A 22886-nucleotide genomic window follows, 5' to 3' on the forward strand; every position below is an offset into this window, starting at 1 on the left:
AGAAATCACTTAAGTTCATTTGTGGTGATTTCACACTTACTTCGCTCAGCTGGATAAGCTGGCTTGGCATAAAATATATAATTGGAAAAAAAGGACAGAGCCATGGTTTTACATGATGAGAATGGTCATGGTTGTTATTGAAGGATTTGCTGGTTCAGCGTGGATGGCGCAATCGATAATTTATGGCCATTCAACTTTGAACGCAAGCAGTTAAGAACGGTCGACTCGGGTATACTTGAGTTGACACATTTGGTAAACACTTGAAGCGAAATGCTATGTCTCAATTCGTATGAAATTTGAGACATTGTTTTCTGCTTCGCTGCAAGTTAACAAAATCGAGTACAAGGGTCTAGGACCTCAAGTGGACTCTTGAAGTTGTTTGCTAGCTGATGGAAATTTTTAGCTTAATGACCTACGACGAGAAATGTGTGAGGTCTGGAAATGATTTGTTACAAGAGACTTGTGAGAATGAAGTCGGGATATTACATTCTTAAAATTTATTTGATTATAGAGTTTATGACAGCTTCAGGATAGGTTAAAGGTAATTTTTATGATGTTTTGTACTAACCAACATAAAACTTAAATGTGGATCACTTTCATGGATTGATCGAAGAAAACTCATCATGCTAAGTCAACATTTTGCTGAATACTTTTTCCGGTATCAAACTGAGATTCTCCAGTTTCGCTTGAGAAACTTCGGTACGAATACCTTATTTTGACTAAGGTACTCAATTTTAAATGTAGGCAACAGAAAATTCCAATAAAGTCATTTCGAACTTCTTGAAACCACACTCAAAAAAATATTCACGTTGAAGTTACGTGAAAAGCTATGTGCTTTTTTTCCACTACAGTTTTCACGTAACTTCTACCACAGACAACAGACGTTTGGGCTCGATTCTTCCCTTGTGTAAATCATCGCTACAGATTTTTTAGTTGTGGCAATCCGTTTGTGGCGCTGCAGTCGCTTTGCCCTGACACATTGCCCGCTGTCAAAATATCACTTTCCGCCTACTTTCATTTTACATTTTGTTGGGTTTCAACGTTTGTAATCGTTTGTTCTGGTTCTGGTGTTAGAGGATCGCTTGCACTAGAAATCCGGTGGGGGAATCTGACATGCCGGGGAGAACATTCAAGATTCAGGCCTTTGGTATGGCGACGAGGGTTCGCCGGAAGTGGCGGCACTTGAAGGTGGGGTGGGTTTCGAGGGCGTTGAAGAGGTTGATGTCTTGAAGGTGAGCGTTGAAATGATCGTGGTAGTTGGTTTGTCGGTTCCGGAGATAATCTTCGGAATGCGGTCGTTTGGGGCCAAAACGTTTACGGGGTTGGCCGTGATCATAGCTCTTGCTGACGGCGCGGATGACATCCAGACTATATCGTGTCATACCTTGCTGTTTTTCCTTCTTCGACAGTTCCGGATTGTTTCGTTTCTGGTTACGGATCTTTTATCCTCCAAAAAACGCTTGCCCATCCTCCCGATTTCCACCGGGTCTTCCCTCCTTTTCGCTCACCTCTGTTGGTTTTGTTTATAAACACAACCAGCAAGAATTTGACAGCCTCAAGCGCGGCCTTGGTTGCTGTGTTTAAAAAAGCATCAGACTAGACTATTTTTTTAATATCGATAATTAAATGAAAAAAAAACTTCCATGTGCTCGTGAATCGTGTTAATTAATAATTAAAGTAGATTTACTATAGCATAAAAACATAATCTTTACCTTTTTAATTTTTATTTCGAAAAATTGAAATAATATATTTTTTAAACATTTCTGGGTGATGCATTTTCAAACACACCTTCTCAGAAAACCATCATGGCTGCTTTAGAGAGTGGTAATAGGCTAACAGATGGCGCTAGTAGATTAGCAGGATGCGGCAGCCATGTTTTTACACACGATTTTCAAATTATTTTGTTCTAGCCGCTACGTCTGTTGTCTGTGCTTCTACTAGGTGGCCCTAGTAGAAACGGGATTTGATTGACCAGATTATTTCACGTCGATTCTACGTGTTTCACACGTAAAAGCTAAATGAATCAACCGATGAGTTTTACTTATTTGTTTTAATAAAATTTATATGAACTTTTTAGTTGAAGGTTCTTGTTTTGGTCGCATTTTTTTTTTCAAAAAAGAATAATAAAGAATTGTATTTGCAGAAAACTAATGTATTTTATCATTAATTAGCATCTTCAGAACACCTGCAGTCCTGCAGTATATACTAGAACATAATTTGGTGCCTCTTGCCGGAAATATTCAGATGAAACACGTACGGCTAGTCTACCCAAGGTCGCGGGACCTGTTCTTCCGCCAGGTAATCGCTAATCCCGATGTGCTTGATCCTGGTCTCCTTGCCGAAGATCGCCACCGATAGGTATATTTCAAGGCACCACGATAAAATAAAGCGGACACCAACAAAAGTGATGTAACCCGTAATTGCACTCATTCGAGACACACTCAGGAATGACCAACTTGAATGGCTTTTTAATTTCCGATGGCGCCAAGAACCACAGTGGCACGGACCGAGATTGCCATTCCGATGCATGAAATCGGTGTCAGGGAGACTGCCAGGTTATCTAATTGCCTTCAAGGAGATCTTTAGTTCACCGCCTATGTCAGCACCGGCCAGAATTCCGGTAGCCGTCGGATAAGAAGATGCTATGTTCCGAAGTTGACTTCTGCAAAAAATAATCGTTACTTAAAAATAAATAACTATTAAACTTAATTTAACCTACTTTCTGTTAAAATTTGACGAGCACAAGTCTCGCTGCATCTTCAACGTTCGCCATCAATTTTCATACTAAAATAATCACGTAGAAATTTCGCGCATTCGAGTAAAAGAAGTTTCGTCGATGCTACATTCCAAAACACATAGAAGCTACATGAAAAAACCTAGTGGAAAAATACTATAAGGTTTTTCACGCAACATAAACGTGAAATCATTTTTTTGCCGGTACACTTTCACGTTGTTTTTACGTGTGTTACGTAAAACGGGGCTATGGAGGGGAAAATTGAGTTTACGTGATTTTTCACGTAGTATCTACGTTTGGATTTTTTTGAGTGCAGGTTTTGATTTTTGAAGCACCGATGCCCACGAAGTAGGTAGCAAACCAAGGCTGTATATCATAGGTACTCGCGATCTTGCTTTGCATTAGTGTGAGTGCATGACTCTGTGCCACTAAAACCAAAACAATAACAAACGAACAATGGACCATGCCAGGAAAACATAAACAATGTCAGTGTCAGTGGAATGAAAGAGTCAGAGATAACGATTTTGACAACCGCACTGCTACACACTCAATCGCGAGTACCTTAGGTAGAAAGCCATGGTAGCAAACTGGGTGCTGAAAAGACAGAATGCGTAACGTGATTTTCGAATTCTCCCTACTGCTCCTAACTACTACAACTGCACCACAGCTGTAAACATAAACAAAGTAGAAGGCTATGTTCAAACTCAAGCGTGACATATTTGTTGCTGCTGAAGTGACTTGTTTTGAAACATTTTGGATCTGTCGATGTTAATGTTTTTGTTGAAAAATTAAGTGCTTCGCGTCTTTTTTGTTCGTAGACTAAACGATGGGCGGCATAAGAGGCCTTTTTTGTTTTTCCACGTGACGAAAAATTGCGTCAGAAGTGGGTGAAATATTGTAAATCAGAAGAGCAACCGAATGGGAATTCCGAGATTATGTATCTTTGATGCGCAGCGATAATATCGGAGTAAAAAAATTCAATATTATTTTTCAGGTGCCATTCATAGTTATTGATATTCTGTCGCTAACATTTCAAAGTTATTATTGAAATATTAGCGACGAATTATGTCAACCTCGATTTCAACCCTCTTTTTAAGATTTGTTGACTTTGAATACCTCAAAAATAAATTCTTTATAAACTCAAAATAAATTATAGATCGATTACAATACTTCCCACTTCTTAGTATTATTTTGCGAACAGTAAATTGGTTCCGCTTTGACAGTTCTAAATTGAGGCCGCTTTGCAAACCACTATTCTGCACCCAGGTAGCAAAGCAAGTGAAATAAACGGGCGCATATGTAGATTGCAGCAAATTTTGATAAAACGTAAATGTTCAAAATGGCATATCTCCGAAAACGCAAAAAATCGCAGGCTGGAAATTTCAGCAATGTTAGATTATAATCCAATCTTTCAAGTGATCTTAGTTTCATGTTTAGCATCGGTTAGCAAAAAAAAGTACTCGATTAACAAACACAAAAAAAATATGATTTGTCAAAAAAATGCTCCAGTTATTCGATGAAAACTTCAGTTTTTGGTTTGGAAACCACATTTTATCTGTTAATAGTTTCAAAGCTTATCTAATTACCTTTCCAAAGATGTATATTTGTCCAAATAAAACATTTTAAATGGCTGAGCTATGTTAAAATTAAACAATCAGCCTTTTTCACGAAAAACGCTACTTTTTTACTCCATTTTTTGACTTTCAGCTTGCGTATCTCCGTAATGAACAAACTTAGAGCTTTGAAAATTTGGATTTTTCTTAGTTAGAATGTTTACTTTCGAGAAAAAAATACCAAAAAATATTTGGAGAAGGTCACTTTTTTGAAACTTGGCCACCCAATGTACCATAGTGCGTTGTAGGGGCCGGACGGACAGAAACGTTCTGCCCATCCGGCTCGAAGGACCATGTTCGAAGCACCGCGTAGAGCAGGAACAGAAGACCTCGTCCGGGTAGCTGCGCTAGCTTAGCGCCATCAATGAAAACACCACACAAGTTACAAAACAATGGTTTTTATTTAAAACAAAAGTGGTGGCCACTGCCCGTTCGGGCCGAATGCGAAGATGCACTGTCTGTTGTTGTTGTTGCCTTCTTGTGCGTAAGGCACACAGAAATGGGACACACACAACACACAAATCTATCTATTGTCCACTCGGCCTGCTGGTTGTAAGTCAGCTACAAGTGAACTCTAGACTGGTCCAAAATAAAACATTCACGCAAGGAGTGTGCGAACAGTTGGTGTTGAGGCCGCTCACTGCCGCGACGGGGTCGACACCATGCTGCTGCGTGGGAACGAACGTCGCGACGGCATCTCACGCGAGTGAGACGTGAGGAAGTAGGGAGTAAACAGTGATAAAACACACGAGAAAAAGGGCGACAAATCAAAACAAAGTCACAATCTAAATTTACGAGCACAAGTGGTCAGGGAAAAAGGAACGTGGAGCGATTTGGATAATTAGGAGGATAATTTGGAGGATTGTTAGGAGTAAAGTGGAAGGTTTGTGGTTCGCGGGAATAACGGGTGGTAGACGGACACAAACATGTAAGTTTAAGCACACAAAACGTTGAAATAAATAACACTAAGGGTGGAAATTGCGAACAGACACAAGGACTACACGCGGGCGACAACAGGCCGGAGGAATACGGCCGGACAGAGTTAAGAATTTCCTCGAACAGGACAGGACAGGGCGCAGGTTCACGAACAAGTAAGTTTGGAACAGATAAACATGTAAAACGCAACAGAAACATGTTAAATCTTTACAAAACATGTAAAACCGAACACGCTGTTAAACATAACCTAAAATTACAGCTACAGCACAAACGTAGAACACAAATCCGGATCGGGTTGGACGGAAAACAGGAAACAAACAAATTGTAAGACAAAAACACACACACACACACAAACACAACATGTACTAAATATTAATCTAAAATTGCAGCTTTGATCTGCCTCGAATAAATTGGGCTGATTCGCAAGGAGGTTTATTTCCGTTGGCGTCCGAACAGTTGGTGTGAGCACACACTTAATTTTATTTAAAATCTGTTTTCAGGGCATTCAAATATGCATTTTCATCTATTATCAGAACAAATTTGAAAAAAATTGGATGTATCATTGCCGAGATATAGCTATTTTTAGTTAGCAGTTTCGAAAAACGGGTGCCACGATATCTCAACACTGCTTTGACAAAATGTGTGTGTGTGTGTGTGTGTGTGTGTGTGTGTGTGTGTGTGTGTGTGTGTGTGTGTGTGTGTGTGTGTGTGTGTGTGTGTGTGTGTGTGTGTGTGTGTGTGTGTGTGTGTGTGTGTGTGTGGTCCAATCCAATACCCGCTAACCGGTAGCGAAATTATGGGAAAGTATAGTTTGTATCACTTTGTATATGCCGAATGCTGATACAACTTATCTCAGTCCCGGGTATTAGGTGGTGATAGCCCTCGCGCTGCTTCCAACGACCCGTTTCAGAATGACAGAGCTCCTTGCGGTCCAATTCCGAGGTCGCTGGGCATTGTTCGGCCCCGCCTAAACATAGAAGCAAGCATCTGGAGGAAACTCGATCTATATTTAGACTTCCAATCCCCTCAGGCAAATCAGGGATCAGCGCGTATTTAATATGAGAAGATAACATGTTTCAACACTACGGATAATTTCACTGCTAGAGTGTAAACCTTCTGATGGCCGACTGCTTAGCGTCCCAGACCACCAATCCAAAGGCGTGAGTTCGAATTCCACCTGATTCATTTTCGTTTTTGTTCATATTCAATAGGGAGATGGCGTCGCTATTTTTAGACCACGTTTTCCACTTTTTCTCATCGAAACTGACTACTTTATCGACTTCATTTTGCTGGGCGAGATCACAGAAAAAAATATGTAAATTTACACAGCACGTAATTACTGTTTCTTATGTAAACTCACTCAATGTAATGTTGAGATATGATGTAAAGCGCAAAAAGTCATGGAAATTACTCTAATGTAAATCTAAATCTAATGTAAATCATGAATCTAATGGAAACGTTGAGCACACAGAAAAAAAAATCATGGTAATATTACATCTGGGAAGGGGTACATCTTTTATGTCAGAAAAAAGGTGTAATTTTACCTCTGGAAATGTGTAATTTTACCACTTTTCTGGTGTAATGTCACTTTTTCAGTCTAAATTGAGGTAAAATTACATCATAAAAGAGGTAATATTCAACCTTCCAAAATTAAAGCTTCCAAATTTACATTATTTTTTTCTGTGCATGGAAACTCAAATCTGATGAATTTCTACCCGTGTTCGGCTTCCTGTAAATTCCTATTTAATGTAAATCATATATCCAATGTATTTCTGCCAAACGTTGACTTCAAAACTACCCGAACTAAAAATAGTTATATTTGGTTCTCTTTCTATCGCTCTCATACTTCGCTGGCTCACTGCCTGAGCCTCGACCTGAACAAGTTGATGCTTTAGCCGCTCGTTTATAAAATGCGAAGATGGCTCAGTCGGCAGCGGGTAGCAGCAGTAACATCGAACATCCTACCCGTCGTCCGTTCGATTCCAGTCCAGCGTTATTCCACTTGGTCGTCGACGAGAAAGCGTCCCCTACCTGTGAAGCAACTTTTTAAAATCAGAATTTCCTTTTGCTGCCCGCTTCAATAATTTTAAAATAGAACATAGGCCACACCCTTTTCCTACTGCAGTCCAAGTCGAGCTTCTCATTCCCATTGTCCAATCAGAATTAGTTGCTTTGAACTAATGTAAATTGCTAAAGTAATGTAAATTCCAAAACTAATGTAAATTTTCAAAACTAATGTAAATTTCCAATAAATCTAATGTAAATTTCCAATGAACCTAATGTAAATATACATCATTTATCATGATACTTTTTGGTACATGATAAATAATGTAAATTTACAGGAATATTTTTTTCTGTGTATGTAGAGTCCTTTTGTCTATCACTCAGATTGCAGCTTCCATTTAGGGTATTGAGATCATTTGCTATCCCACACACATATGAGCACATAGGGTTAGAACCGCGCCCAGATTCGCGTTACTTTTGATCAAGCTTACATCATATGAGGCCCAAAGTGATCCCATGCGACATGTACCGATAATGAAGATGGCCGGCCGTCATAACATGCTCTTCCTCACAGTACCGTCGTGGTTCACTTTTACTCCATCGGTCGTTGACGCACGAAATTCTTACGCAAGTTTTTGAACTCGTTGATGTTCCTTGTGTTCTTTGCTGCTTCCGGTAGCTGGTTGTACATGCTGTATCCTTTATAGAACAGTGAATTCTGCGTACACGCCTTCCTGCACATCTGCAATCTGAGATTGTCAGCTCCTCTGGTGTCGTGCTGATGGATATCCCTCCCGTATACCACCGTACCTGTCAAGTATTTCGGCGCCATCCCTTTAGTTACACGAAACACAAAAATTAACGTATTGTACTCGATCCTTTGACGAACAGACATCCATTGTAAACAATCCAGCATGTTTTGTCTTGGTGTTAAACGATCACATTTCAAAATTAGTCGCATCACTTTGCTCTGCAGGACCTGCATTCTTTTCAGTTGTTGACGAGTTGCTAAAAACAGGATAGAGGCACAGTAGTCGAAGTGAGGAGCAATCAGGGATTTGTACACGTCTATTTTGGCTTCAGTCGTCAGGTAACGGTTAATTCTGCAGAGTACTCCAAATTTTCGGGCTGCTTTCCGTATTGTGTAGTCAATGTGGTCATTAAAGTTCAATTTTTCGTCCAGCATCACTCCGAGGTATTTGATCGTCTCGACCCTCTCAATTTCCTCGCCATCTATATAGAACCGCTCTGCTTACGCCGTCGCTTGGTCGTGTGGTCACTATCATGCATTTTGTTTTGCTGACATTCAGCTGTAGTTTCTTCCATCTCAGCCATTCGGTAAAACTGGCAAGCTCAGTATTCATCACGTTAAAGCACTCTTCAAAGCTAGTTCCGGTCAGAAACAGTACAGTATCATCAGCGAAAAGGTTTACTTGAACTCGTCTCAGTGCTTGCTTCAGGTCGTTGATATATAAAATAAAGAGAAGCGGTCCAAGCACACTGCCTTGAGGAACTCCAAGATCTACTGCCGTGGCTGCTGACGTGGAGCCGTTGTAACGAGTCACCTGCGTTATGCTGTCCAAGTAGCTGCTAAACCATTTGAGCGCTGAACCGCGAACACCGTAGCGACGCAGTACTGCTTTCAGTTTGGTTCGGTCAATGGTCTCGAAAGCTCGCTTCAGGTCTACGAACACCGATAGGACAATTTTCCCTTCTTCAATTGCTTGTTTCCATTTCAGCAGTAACAGGTTGAGCGCTGACTCACAGGAGTGATGCTTTCGGAAACCAGACTGCTCTTCGAGTAAAACTTTCGTCCGATCCACAAACGCCAGGAGCTGCTCCTTCACTATAGTTTCCAAAACCTTCTCATAGAGTGGCAAAATGTTGATTGGTCTGTGATCTTCCGGGCGCGTCGATTTCGGTACCTTAGGCATCGGTATCACCAAAGTCCGCTTCCAAGGTTGTGGGAATTCTCCGCTTTCCAGGGATCTGTTGACAATCGCCAACAGCTGCTCTCCAACAACGTCAAATGAATCCGTCATGACCCGTTTTGTCACGCTATCAACACCAGCGCAGTCTTTTAACGAGTAGACTGTTTCTTTCAGTTTCGTCAAGGTGATTGGTTGAAGCTCCGTTAATAAGTCCTCGCTGCCATCTTCGTTTAGCCTTTATTCTGCTGGTACTACTGCTGGTTCCACCTGGGCTGGTGGGATGTTTCTATGGATTGTCTCTACACTTTTCACGAAGACCTGATTCAAGCGTTCCGCCGTTTCCCTTTCGCTTCGCGCTCCCTCGAAAACAATTTCCATTGGAGGTTCTCCACCAGGCCGAATCAGCGATTTCAGGCTTCTCCAAAGCTTCTTGGGATTTCCGTGACAACTTCGAATTTCCTCTTCTACTGGCAGGTTCTTTGATGATCTCAATCCTCGGACGTAGCGGTTTCGAAGCACTTTATAAAGGTTCCAATCATCCAGCCTTTTTGTATGTTTGAAGGTCCTGTAGGCATCATCCCGCTCGGTTTTCAGGTTTCTCAGCTGTTCTCCATACCACGCGTTTGAGACTTTCCGGTCATTGCTGCATAGATCGGTCAGCTCCGCAACCGCCGTCGCCAGTGTTGAGCCAAAAGTTTGTGCAGCTTCTCCAACGGTCACTCCAGCGTCAACTCTCCTCAGTTTTGCTCGTAGCGCAGCATGCAGTCGTTCCTTCGTATACCGTTTCCAGCTAACGTAACTCTTTTTCTGCTCCGGTAGGTTAATCGTGGTTTCTCCGACGTGAATACAGATGGTCTCGTGATCAGTTATCTTAAGCTCTTCAGTGACGCGCGCCTCCACCCCCTCCAGGTTTGTAAAGACAAGGTCAATAATTGTACTGCTACTGGGACCCACACGCGTCGGTTCTGATACAATCTGCTTCATCCCTAAGGCTTCGGTAACGTTCTTCAGCTCACGTGCGTATCCCGGATCGTTACATCGGATGTTGAAGTCGCCAACGAGTAGATTTGTCCTGCAGTCCTGGAAGACCGTCCTCAGCCAACTCTCAAAGCTGTCTATGAAACCAACGTCACTGCTGCTGGGAGAATGATAGATTCCTCCATAGATTCCATTGAGCGTTGTACTTTTCACGTCGATCGCCAAGAACCAGTTATCTCCTGCCACCGTATTCGAGACAATCTCATACTCCAAGCGGTCGTCTACATACACCATCACCCCACCCGTGTGTGCTGATCTGGACAGACAGCAACTGCATCGGTAATTCTGGATCTCAAATTCGTCTAGGTCGTGCTTTTCTGTCAAGTGTGTTTCCGTCAAAAATACTATTTTAGGTTTTGTGTTCTGCATCATCAGTTTCAGCTCGTCAAGATGTGATTTTATTCCAGCAATGTTCAGGTACAGTATTTCTCCGCGTTGTTTTGGTTGCTAGATTGTGAAATCCACCATTTTGTTCCGTTTTTCCTGCTCTTTGATGAATACTGGACATTCGCTGCTCCAAGCCGAGTGGCTGACATCAATGTTGAGTTTGCGTTGCACGCGTAGTTTCTCGCAGTTGGCACACTTCTCTGTTTCAGCGTTACAGTCCTTCCATTCGTGGTCTTCACTGCAGATTGGGCAGTGTTGTGTTGTTGTTGTAGTCCAGGCGCGTAGAATCTCTTAATTGAATAAAACAATCGTTTGAGGTGACTGCTGAGCCAACCGTCTCGGACGGTGGTCAGCGCGCGAAGAGGCAGAGTAAAAGTTTATTGTTCTCGTAAGGGTACAGAAGTAAACACACATGGGACGGACATAAATACAGTCTTGAACGAACAACCCTTTTTCACTTAAACGAGACTCACTTGGCAAATATTTACCTGAAATATGAGCCGGTTTGTTAAACGCAGTGACTTGATTTTTATCCTGTATTCTTCACATTGTAATAACTTAGTCAACTCAATATTGGCACTGTTATGTAAATTTTTTGGTTTAGCTGAGTTGGAATTTATAATAAAGTAATTTTTAGAATATATCTTAAACTTAATTTATAGTTTTTATTATTTTGTAGCATTTTGGTTACAACATTTGTTAAATACGCGCTTTATTGGTTAACTATGTGCGTTTTATGGTTTTATAGGGGTTAGCAAAGTTCTCTTGTTATTTTTTTTGACACATAGAATGTTGGATGTTACGATTGGTTTAAACTACTAAATGTGAAACATCTGTTGCATACGTTGGCATATATCTTGGCGGCGGTTTGAACGAATGATCGTTAGTTCTTCTATTACGAGCTATTTCATGATCTCCAGGCCAGGCTCTTTCCGGTGCTCGTGGCAGTTGATTTACCTTTGGATAACGGGTTTTCTCCACCACTTGACTTATTGACTTCGAGACGGAATTTAGCCCTACATTGTATTGCCTTTGCATGGCGAGGGATGCGCGCAATGTTTTACGTTTCTGGAATGTGTGATGTTGTTTGTTATCTGGCATGATTATGATTGTAGGCTATTCCCTAATAAATCAGTGTGCCCAACAACTAATTCCACATATAATAACAAATTATTTGTGGTATAGCGATACCACAAATAGTTTTCACTATAAGGGAAATTAGTTGTTAGGCACACCGATGTTTTTAGGGTAGGGTGACAATAAAAAAAACGACATCAGGGAAACACTGTGATTCGATTTCTTAGGCACAAATAAGTATCTGTGCCAATTTTGAGTCAAATCGGTCAAGGTTAAGGGTCGCTATTTATCGTTGAAGTTTATATGGGGAAAATCGCATAAAATGTGTGCAGAAAAACATCGTTTCAGTATTTTTCTGCCAGGTAGCGTGGGTTTCGCCCAAAATTGTCCAAATTTGAGATTCTTGTGGGAAATTCCAGCCCTTACAACTTTGCCGAAGGGTGCAAAACGAGCCGAGTTGATCCTTGCGTTTTTCTTAAAAGGTTAGTATTTATCTAATCTAATCCAACCCTAGCGCAGGCAGTATTTCGAGGGCATCCTGGAAATGCCTTAGATTGATAAATGCGAATAATATGGCCCAAATGGATATACAAATTAACAAATGGCACAGAAATAAAAACCATGCGATGGTAGAGGAACTATACCCTTTCTCAGCCTATTTCTATTATCGGCCTATCAGCACTTTGATCATGAATTACAGCTATTGTACGAGCGCAGCTCTTCAAGACACCAGACGACAGCACGAGTAACGACTTATGACAACACTGAAGCAATATCAAACAAACAAATTTACATGAATGTTATGTCTTTCGCTAATAACAAACGCGAGTTAGAGAATAACATTAGAGTTTATTTTAAGTCTAGAAACTAATTTTAAGTAAGAGCGTTTACAAAACGTGGCTTTGCTTTTTCGTTGCTCGCTTTAGCCAAAGCTGTCACCTCGCAAGGTGTGCCAACCGCACAACGTTGAGTGTGTTGGTGCGGCGTCTCGCTATGGACAGTGTTGCCATAGCATCTCCCTCTTTAAGATATCACGTAGTGATCAAACCTCGGCGGCAGCCGAATCTCGCGTCCACTCCTGGTGATCGTCGTCGTCGGCACGGGAACGCAACTCGGCGGAATACTTCCCGTCGAAGCCCGCCGGATCGGCCGTTGGATCACAGCTGGTTCCGGTCCATCGTTGTTGCCAGGTTGCTCGGTGATTCCTGGTTGGTTCGCGCCTTCCGGTTCCACCACAGCTGCTTGCGTGACGTCCTCGGTTGTTGGTTTAGCGAACCCAAACTCGCCCAGGAGAATGTCCAGCGGAAGGTTAACAGCGCGACCGCGCGCCTGCGAAACCGCTGACTCGTGCCGTGGACGAAGCTGGTTGATATGCGACCGGATCAGCCCCGAACGTTGGCCGTCCAACCACACGTTGTAGTTCACCGAGCCGAGCCTTTCGATGACCTTTCCTGCCTCCCAGTACCAGTCGTTCCGCTTGTGCACCTTCGCATACACCAAGTCGCCAGGTGCAAATTCTCGTCTCTGGTCGTTCTCAGCAGTCGTCTTCATCTCAGCAACCGGTGTTGGTGGTGGTCGCAGTAGGTCGAGTGTGGTGCGCATTTGACGTCAAACAGCAGTTCACTTGGTGACTTCTGCTCGGTTGTTCCGCTCGGCGTCGACCTGTACGTTGCCAGAAACACGTCGAGTGTCTCCTGCAGTGGCTCTCCCTTGTTGATTTTCTTCATTCCTCGCTTGACGGTGTCCACAAAGCGTTCCGCTTGCCCGTTCGATTGCGGATGGTAGGGCGCGGTGAGGATGTGGGTGATTCCGTTCGCTTTGCAGTAGGACTCAAACTCGTCGCAAGTGAACTGAGCAGCGTTGTCCGACACGAGCACCATCGGTAGGCCAAGGCGTGCGAACGTGCTTCGAAGAAACTGGATCGTGGCCCTAGCGGTCGTGGTCGTCGTCGGGTAGATCTCAGGCCATCGCGAGAAAGCGTCCACGATGATGAGAAAGTAGAGACCATCGATCGGGCCCGCGTAATCAATGTGAATACGTTGCCATGGTCCCGCTGGTGTTGGCCAAGCTTCTGGTGGAGAGTGTGGGGGAGATTTTGCAGCTGCAGCACAGTCCGCGCACTGCTTCACCGTGTCCTCCACCTGCTTGTCGATGTGCGGCCAGTAGACGAAACTCCGAGCCAGACTCTTCATCCGGACCATGCCCGGGTGACCGTGGTGCAGGCGTTGCAGGATCCGCTTTCGGTAGGTCTCCGGCACCACCACTCGCTGGCCGAAAAGAATGCAGCCCTGAGTCAGTGCCAGGCTCTCCTTCCGGTGGTAGAACGCCTTCACGTCCAGGTTGTCGATTTCGCTTGCGCTGGCCGGCCACTCACCTTCCAAGTACTGGACCACTTTCTTGAGCACCTTGTCCCGGGCGGTAGCAGCGGCGATCATCTTGGAAGTGACAGGTGTGTTGCCAACGGAGTCTTCCAAGACCGCCGACATGTCGTCCTCGAGGTACAGAGCGGCGATAACGTACTCCTCCTCCGGCTTGGCCGCCGAATCGATGAGTCTGGAGAGTACATCCGCGTACCCGAAGTTCGCCGTGAAGACGTAGTCGATGCCAAAGTTGTAGCACAACAGAACGAGTCCCAGTCGTTGCAGTCGGTTGGACGTGTGCGTCGGAATCCCCTTGTGTGACCCGAAGATGCGGAGCAGAGGCTGGTGGTCTGTCTCCAGAACGAATCGTCGTCCCAGCAGCATCCGGTGAAACTTCGTGACAGCGTAGACGAGCGCCAGAGCTTCCTTGTCGATCTGCCCGTACGCTTGCTCCGCAGGTGTCAACGATCTTGATGCGTGCTGGATTATCTTCTCCGAACCGTCAGGGAAACGATGTCGGATTGTGGCGCCGATTCCGGTTTGCGAAGCGTCAGCGGCCACGATAATGTCCAGCGTCGGGTTGTAGTGGGTCAGCATCAGGTCAGACTTGAGCAGCTCCTTGAAGCGCTCGAACGATCGTTGGCAGTCGTCCGACCAGGCCCACTTTGCGTCCTTCTTCAGCAGCAGATCGAGTGGCCTACGCAGCTGGTGCATCTCCTTGATGAACTTCGCGTAGTAGTTGACCGCGCCCAAGAACGAACGCAGCTCGGTGAGGTTCTTCGGCGGTGGCATCTGCGAGATGGCAGACACTTTCCCCGGGTCGGTGCGGATTCCGTTTTGGTTGATGATGTGGCCCAGGTACTTCACCTCCGTCATGTAGAACTTGCACTTCTCGATCTTGAGCCGGAAACCGAAATCTTGGATCCGCTGCAGTGTTTGCTCCAAGTTCCGGTCGTGCTCAGCGCGCGTTCGGCCGAACACCAGCACGTCGTCGAGGAACGACGCCGCTCCTTCCTGGCCGGCGAGCATGTTGTCAACGACCTTCTGGAAGGCTCCAGGAGCGGGTTTCACTCCCGGCGGCAGACGCTTGACCTTGAACAGCCCCTTGTGTGTGTTCATAGTCAACAGCTTCTGCGACTCCTCCTCTACCTCCATCTGCAGATAAGCGTCCGACAGGTCAATCACGCTGAAGAACTTGCTGCCAGCCAGCTTTGCGAAGATGTCGTCTGGGGTAGGAAGAGGATACTTGTTCGCCTCCAGCACAGCGTTCAACCCGGTCGAGTAATCCGCGCAAATGCGGACCACCGGATCTCCGTCTGCGTCGCGCTGCGCCTTCCGAACTGCCACGATGGGTGCCGCCCAGTCCGAGTAGTCGACCGGCTCCAGCACTCCCATGTTCTGCAATCGGTTGAGCTCCTTCTCGACCAGCCGCTGCGAGTGGAACGGCACTGGCCGCTTAGGCTTGAAGACCGGCTTCGCCCCGTCGATCAGGAACAGCTGGATTTTCGTTTTCGTGCACCGTCCGAGTTCTTCCTGGAACACCGCCGGAAATTTCGCCTTCAGCGCGGCACCACATGCCAACGAGTCCTCCGCAGTTGTGAGTTGCTTGCAGAAGTCGTTGATCGGAATGTCGTATAGCCCGAAAGCTTCCATCAGGTCGCTCCCAAGAACCTTGAAACCGCGCACAGGAGTGACGTAGCACACGGAACGCTTGGTGGTCCCGCGGAACGTGACGTCACACTCGAACTCCAATTCCAGCGGAAGGGGTTTGCCTGAGGCTGTGGCCACCCACAGTTCCGTCGGAATGGTTTCTGGGTTGCCGAGCAGGGGAAGTGAATCCGTCGAGATGATGGTGTAGTCCGATCCGCAGTCGAGCTGGAGTTCGATCGGTTCGTTGTTGATCAGAACTTCCACGAACTTGCGCCGTCCGACGACACCTTCCTTGTTGACAGCGTACACACCGTTTGAGTATCCCCCGCCGTCGGCCCGCTTCTTTTTGTGCTTCTTCTTGCCGCCTCCGGGTGCTGTGTGTGATGCACCTTCTCCGGAACCGGAGGGTTTGGAGCAGCAAGCACAGTATCCTTCCTTGTGTCCCACTTTGCCGCACGTCTTGCAGGTGTGTTTCGTGTACGAGCAGTCTGCAACAAAGTGCATCTGCCCGCACTGCCAGCACGGACGTCGTGGGGTTGCCTTGGCCGGATTCCTGTTCTCGAACTTCCGTTCCGGTTTGCCCGACTCGCGAAAGCCGCTGCGATCCTGCTGGACCGCTTTGACGGCCGGCTTCGGTCCCTCAATAACAGCAGTGTCGTGTTTGAGGTTGTCCAAATGCTGGCACTCCAATAACAGCTTCTTGAGAGTCATCGGGTGCTCCGCCGTCTCGCCTTCCATCTTCGCCAGCAACCGGGTCCGGATGTCCTTGTACCGCTCCGACTGCAGACCAGCGACAAAACCAGGCACTTGAACTGGTCGGAGGTGATCGTCCGGATGTTGAAATCCTCGCACGCTCGGTTGACGGTACTGGCGTACGTGACGAAATCCTCCGCATTCCGCTTGGTCGTCTGCAGACACTGGTAGCGCCGGAAGAACACGGACGTTTGGTGCCCGAACATCTCCTTCAGCGTGTCCACCGTGTCCTGGAACGATCTGTCCGGTGGGTTCTCCGGTAGGATGTAGTTCACGTAGCGGTCGTGATCCACCGAGGACAGCTTCCGCACGAGCAGCCGCACTTTGTCCGCTTCCTCCAGCTTCTCCCCGCCCTTGTTGAAGGCCTCCTCGTGCCGGGAGTACCACTTGTCGAAGACCAGTCCGCCTTGGGGGTCGTAAACAAATTCCGGGATGGTGTTGGAAAGTGTTTCCATCAGGAACTCGTTGTCCTTCGGCTTGGAGAGCTGCTCGAGGAGAGCCTCCTGGGTTTTGGACTGGTTCTCCAAGTAGGCGGTGAGCTGCGCCAGAATCGCCGTGAGATCCGGCTGCTGCTGCGGCCCGTCCTTCTTCGGCGTCACCTTCGGGGGCATTTTGAGGTTAGAAACCCCGCTCGAACGCGAAAACCCGAAAACGCCACGAACTACTTCAAACCGAACTAATCCTCGTCGCCAAACAATGTTATGTCTTTCGCTAATAACAAACGCGAGTTAGAGACTAACATTAGAGTTTATTTTAAGTCTAGAAACTAATTTTAAGCAAGAGCGTTTACAAAACGTGGCTTTGCTTTTTCGTTGCTCGCTTTAGCCAAAGCTGTCACCTCGCAAGGTGTGCCAACCGCACAACGTTGAGTGTGTTGGTGCGGCGTCTCGCTATGGACAGTGTTGCCATAGCAATGAAGAAAGTAAAAAGTGAAACAAAATGACATGTAATTGAACCACCCTAATCTTAAGTCACACTCACGCACACTAACACAAAACACGTCTTGGCCAATAGAGCTATCTTAGCCCGATCTCACACACACTAGCACACCATTTGTTTTGCTGGCTGGTACAAAATTTAACCTCACTTTTTTTCGTGTACGTACACGCAATACATGCGCACGTAGATAACACTATACACATCAAATACAACATAACACACTACTACACTCACACCTAGCTCGTAAGAATGTAAGGAATGTAAATAGTAGTTCGTAAGTGTTATTTTGCATAAATAAACGGGAATTGAAAACCTATCGCGCAACAGTGCAGTCGCACCACGTTTTTGCTCCTGAAAATTTACTCCGCGCCATCGCGATTCGCGAGTTTCTGTGTACCTCCGAAAGCCGCCATCGCTGAGGACTACACCATTGCCGCTAGCCTCTGAATTCACGGTAGGATCCATCCACGGGACTCCGGGGCTTCCGGAGACAACTTTGAAGCGAGCCACCAGCTCGTACAGCTATCATAAAGTGTTTTTGACTGTTCCAAAGTAATAAATAGCTCAAATAAAAGTGAGCAAGCAACTCCAGATACTCAATTAGATAAAAACAGTTGAGCATAAACCCAACCAATTAAATTTTTCTGTAGTGATTCGTTTACTCAATGGGCCCAGAAACATTTCTCAAAAAAGAATTCATCAAAATAATAATCTGACTATCAAAACCATTGCGGTTTTTGGGAAAGGGGTGTGCAATTTTATCAGAAAATCTCCTAAATTTAAAAAAAAACCTTCATAGCTTTTTCCCCTTATTTTCAATCACTTTGCGTGCTTCAGGAAAAATGTTCCCTGCATCATTTCCCATAAGAAATGATATGATCTGAACCATAAATCATGTCCATGTTATAGATCAGCAATTCTATTTGAAAAGAGCCTAAACCAAAAAAAAAATCTCCGATCGGGCTCAAAATTTTTCTGGGGGTTCCTCCCGAGCAGGGGTAAATAACACGGGAATACCATATTTTGGTATTACTTGGCATAATAACAAATACCAAAATGTGCCCTTGGTTGCCCAGTAATAGATGGTATAATACCATGAAATCATACCAAAAAACTGTATGGGGAAGACCAAAGCAATACCAAAACGTGCCATTCCAAGGGCAAATGAATACCAGACAAATAAAAACTTTGCGGGTAAATAAAAATCTCATTGGACAAAAAATAATGAGAATTCTCTATAGGATTACAGCGGGAATTCAATTTAGCTAATGGGATTGCAATGAGAAATGGGTAGAATTTTGATGCTATATTTAAATCCTTCGAACAGGCAGGAAAACTAAGTCTTGCTTTGGAGAGCCAAAAAATATCAGGTAAAGAAAACTAGAGGAATACTGGAATCGAACTCATGGCAGGTAATGTGCAGACACCATTTTAGCTACCCGTTTACCAACTGAGCTATCAAGGCTTGTTGAAAACGAGCTGCTGCTGCATCAACATGTTTTAGCTGCAGGCAAAATATCAGGAAATTCAAAGAAAGAGAAACAAACTAAAGCAGAACGAGAAAGGCTATAGCCCAGGCAGCGTGGCATTTTTCGAGGGATTTTCGAGGATGCATGATTCCAACTGAATAGGATTCAACACAAATCCAATATTAAAAAGATTTAAGAACGATGTTCGAATACCACATGCATACCAACATTTTGGTATTGTAAGAGTTATTTTATCAAATTAACAAAGATTGACATTATTTTTTTTGAGTTTATCGATTATGATGAAAAAGGCACACAATGTTAAGTAAAATCCATTCTAAAATTTTGAATTATTCACGTTAAACCTATTGTTGTCGTAAAATAAATCGTCTAAATATATAAATGTTTTTCTTATCATTTTCAAATGTATCAGCATACTTTTAAGAATGTTAAACATCATTTGAAATAGATTTTTATGAATCACCTTTATTTTATAATAGTTTTGTTTAAAATACCTTTACAATACCAATGTATGGTATTCCCTAATTTATAAAGATCTTTAAATGACTTTTTTAGACCAAAATAAAATAGTTGGCTTTGATTTGGAGTAGATTTGCGTTTTAAAGAATATAAGTAAGTAACAGTAAGACAAAATTCGACACTTTCTTAAAATTTGCCCAATAACAAAACAATACCAAAATTTGGTATAATACCACAGGTTGGTATTAACTTACACTTTAGACATTTTTTCAAGGGCTCGCGAAAACCAAAATTTGGTATTGATACCATTGAATGGTATTATTTTGCGTTTCCCTTGTTATTTACCCATGCTCGGGCTTGGCCAAAATAATTAGACCAGTATTATTTGTTTGGCCATTAGGGTGAAAAAAAAAGTTGCGTTAGGGTACCAAAATTTTTTGTACCCTAACATGTAAAGGTCATCGCTGAATTTTTTAAGTTATCGCAGTTTTAGTAAAAAAAGTTGATTTTTCACGCACTTTCATATCTATATGATAGTTTTCTTGCTACACTCAAACCCCGATGGTTTGACACCTACTGTTGTCAAACTAACGGGGTCACTTTTTAGTTTGACACCCATTTTACACGGAGTTCACACACACTACCAAACGTTTGTTTTGATAGTGTGCGTGAGCGCCGTGTAAAAAGTGACAGTTCGTCACTTTTTAGTTTGACTTTGACCAACCAACGGGGTACAAACTAAAAAAGTGTCAAACGAAAAAGTGACCAACCACCAGGGGGTTGAGTGTATTTCTCAAAAAATACTACCCTTCGAAAAAAGACCCCGTGAGGGGTCATGCCCTGAAATGCCCGCAAAATTAACCTGTTTTGTTGATTTCTTTGTGGACCACCGATCAGTGAGGTACTCCTGGATATTAGCTCCTGAAAAGTGCTTTAAAAGTGCAAAAATACCTCACGGCAAGAAAAAGAGGCGGTCCTCACCAGCAGGATCGGCAGATTTGAAATAGCTAAAGAATGCCGAAGCGCTACCTGCAAACCCGAGCATGGGTAAATAACAAGGGAAATGCAAAATAATACCATTCAATTGTATCAATACCAAATTTTGGTTTTCGCGAGCCCTTGAAAAAATGTCTTAAGTGAATTTTAATACCAATCTGTAGTATTATACCAAATTATGGTATTGTTTTCTTATTGAGCAAATTTTAAGAAAATGTAGAATTTTAACATACTGTTACTTACTTACATACTTAAAAACGCAAATCTACTCCAAATTAAAGCCAACTATTTTATTTTGGTCTAAAAAAGTCATTTAATGATCTTTATAAATTAGGGAATACCATACATTGGTATTGTAAAGGTATTTTAACTAAAAATATTTTAATATAAAGGTGATTCATAAAAAAACTAATTTAAATGATGTTTAACATTCTTAAAAGTATGCTGATACATTTGAAAATGATAAGAAAAACATTTACGACAACAATAGGTTAAACGTGAAAAAATTAAAATTTTGTAATGGATTTTACGTAACATTGTGTGTCTTTTTCGTCATAATCAATAAACTTAAAAAAATGTCAATCTTTGTTAATTTGATAAAATAACTCTTTCAATACCAAAATATGGGTATGCATGTGGTATTCGAACTTCGTTCTAAAATCCTTTTAATATTGGATTTGTGTTGAATCCTATTCAGTTGGAATCATGCATCCTCGAAAATCCCACGAAAAATGCCACGCTGCCTGGGCTATAGCCTTACTCTTTCTGGTTTAGTTTGTTTCTCTTTCTTTGAATTTCCTGATATTTTTGCCTGCAGCTAAAACATGTTGATGCAGCAGCAACTCGTTTTCAACAAGCGTTGATAGCTCAGTTGGTAAACGGGTAGCTAAAATGGTGTCTGCACCTTACCTGTCATGAGTTCGATTCCAGTAGTTCTCTAGTTTTCTTTACCTGATATTTTTTGGCTCTTCAAGAAAGACTTCGTTTTCCTGCCTGTTCGAAGGATTTAAATATAGCATCAAAATTATACCCATTTCTCATTGCAATCCCATTAGCCAAATCGAATTCCCGCTGTAATCCTATAGAGAATTTTCATTGTTTTTTGTCCAATGAGATTTTTATTTACCCGGAAAGTTGTTTTTTGTCTGGTATTCATTTGCCCTTGGAATGGCACGTTTTGGTATTGCTTTAGTCTTCCCCATACAGTTTTTTGGTATGATTTCATGGTATTTGTCCCTTGCGATCTAGTGGACTGTAACTTTTTCACGGGTAGATTCGGATTCGCGCGGAACGGTTTTTAAATCGGTCTTTTCAAAGTTAAGCAATAACGCGTCTTTCTTCTCTTGAAAATGGAGCTTAACTGTTTTTATTTGATCGGCTCAAAAACTAAACTAGTGTGTGTGTTCTCTCTCCCTCTCTCTGGCCGCTGCAGCACAGGGTGTGCCACAAGCTCGTCGTTGCGTTGCGCGCTAGGGGTGCGCAAGTCACCTAACATCCTCCCCGGCGTTGAAATGACGATTTCAAATCTCCTACTCCAGCGGCAACAGACAGATCTCTGTGACCGCCCGCTTGAACTCTCCTCCATTGGCTGTCTTCACCGTGACAACGCGTGTCCCGCCGTCGTCTCCCGGGTGGGTTGCCACAATCCGACCGAGTGGCCACTGCAGTGGCGGTGCGTTGTGGTCAACCAGCAGCACCAGCGAGCCCTCCTTGATCTGCTCCGTCTTCAACCACTTCGTTCGTTGCTGTAGTTCAGGTAAATACTCAGCCGTCCAGCGTTTCCAAAAATGCTGCAGCATGGTTTGCACCAGCTGCCATCTCGAGAGCCGATTCTCCTTCAGGTCGGTGTAGTCCGGCTCAGCCACGGGGAGGCGCCCGTTGAGGAAGTGTGCAGGAGTGATAGCTGTGTAATCGTTGGGGTCATCTGAAACCGGCGCGAGGGGCCGAGAGTTCAGCACAGCTTCAATCTGCGTTAACGTCGTGTACAGCTCTTCGTACGACAGCTTCCGGTCACCGACGATCCTCTTGAGATGGTGCTTGACCTGCTTCACGCCGGCCTCCCAAATGCCGCCGAAGTGCGGGCTTCGCGGCAGAATGAACGACCATTCAATCCCCTTGTCGGTGCAGTAGCTGGCGATCTTCTTGGTGGCGCGCTGATCCTGGAGCAGCCGCCACAGCTCGTTCAGCTCGTTCTTGGCTCCCGCGAAGTTCGTTGCGTTGTCCGACCGCATCGTTCTCGGACATCCACGTCGGCTTGTGAAGCGTCTCAAGGCCGCCAGAAACGCGTCCGTCGTCAGGTCGGAAACCAGCTCGAGGTGTATGGCACGGGTCTGCATACACACAAAGAGACTCACGTAGGCCTTCGTGACCTGCGGCTTGCGAGTTGCGGAAGACGACTTAATCCAAAAAGGTCCGGCGTTGTTCACTCCGATGGTCGAGAAGACCGGAGCAGGTTGAATGCGGTACGATGGCACACAGAAAAAAAATATGTGAATTTACTCGACACGGAAAAAATGAAT

The 22886-nt window shown here is 44.2% G+C and overlaps 2 protein-coding genes across 6 annotated transcripts in view; one reads left to right on the forward strand and one right to left on the reverse strand.

Annotated features, from left to right (window-relative positions):
• Positions 1-22886, forward strand: part of LOC6048845 (kinase suppressor of Ras 2) — a 207923-nt gene that overhangs the window by 35777 nt on the left and 149260 nt on the right. The window lies entirely within an intron of this gene.
• Positions 11289-22886, reverse strand: part of LOC6052411 (glutamate [NMDA] receptor subunit 1) — a 211166-nt gene continuing 199568 nt past the window's right edge. For 4 of the 5 annotated variants that reach the window (XM_038266327.1, XM_038266328.1, XM_038266330.1 and 1 more), the window contains one exon: positions 11454-11711. In XM_038266327.1, coding sequence (XP_038122255.1) covers positions 11454-11711 — 258 coding nt within the window. Of the gene's footprint in view, positions 11712-22886 lie in introns of all 5 variants that reach the window. The other variant, XM_038266329.1, reaches the window with a different exon arrangement.

Source organism: Culex quinquefasciatus, chromosome 3 (assembly GCF_015732765.1).
Source record: "Culex quinquefasciatus strain JHB chromosome 3, VPISU_Cqui_1.0_pri_paternal, whole genome shotgun sequence".
In the NCBI taxonomy this organism is placed as follows: Eukaryota; Metazoa; Arthropoda; class Insecta; order Diptera; family Culicidae; genus Culex; species Culex quinquefasciatus.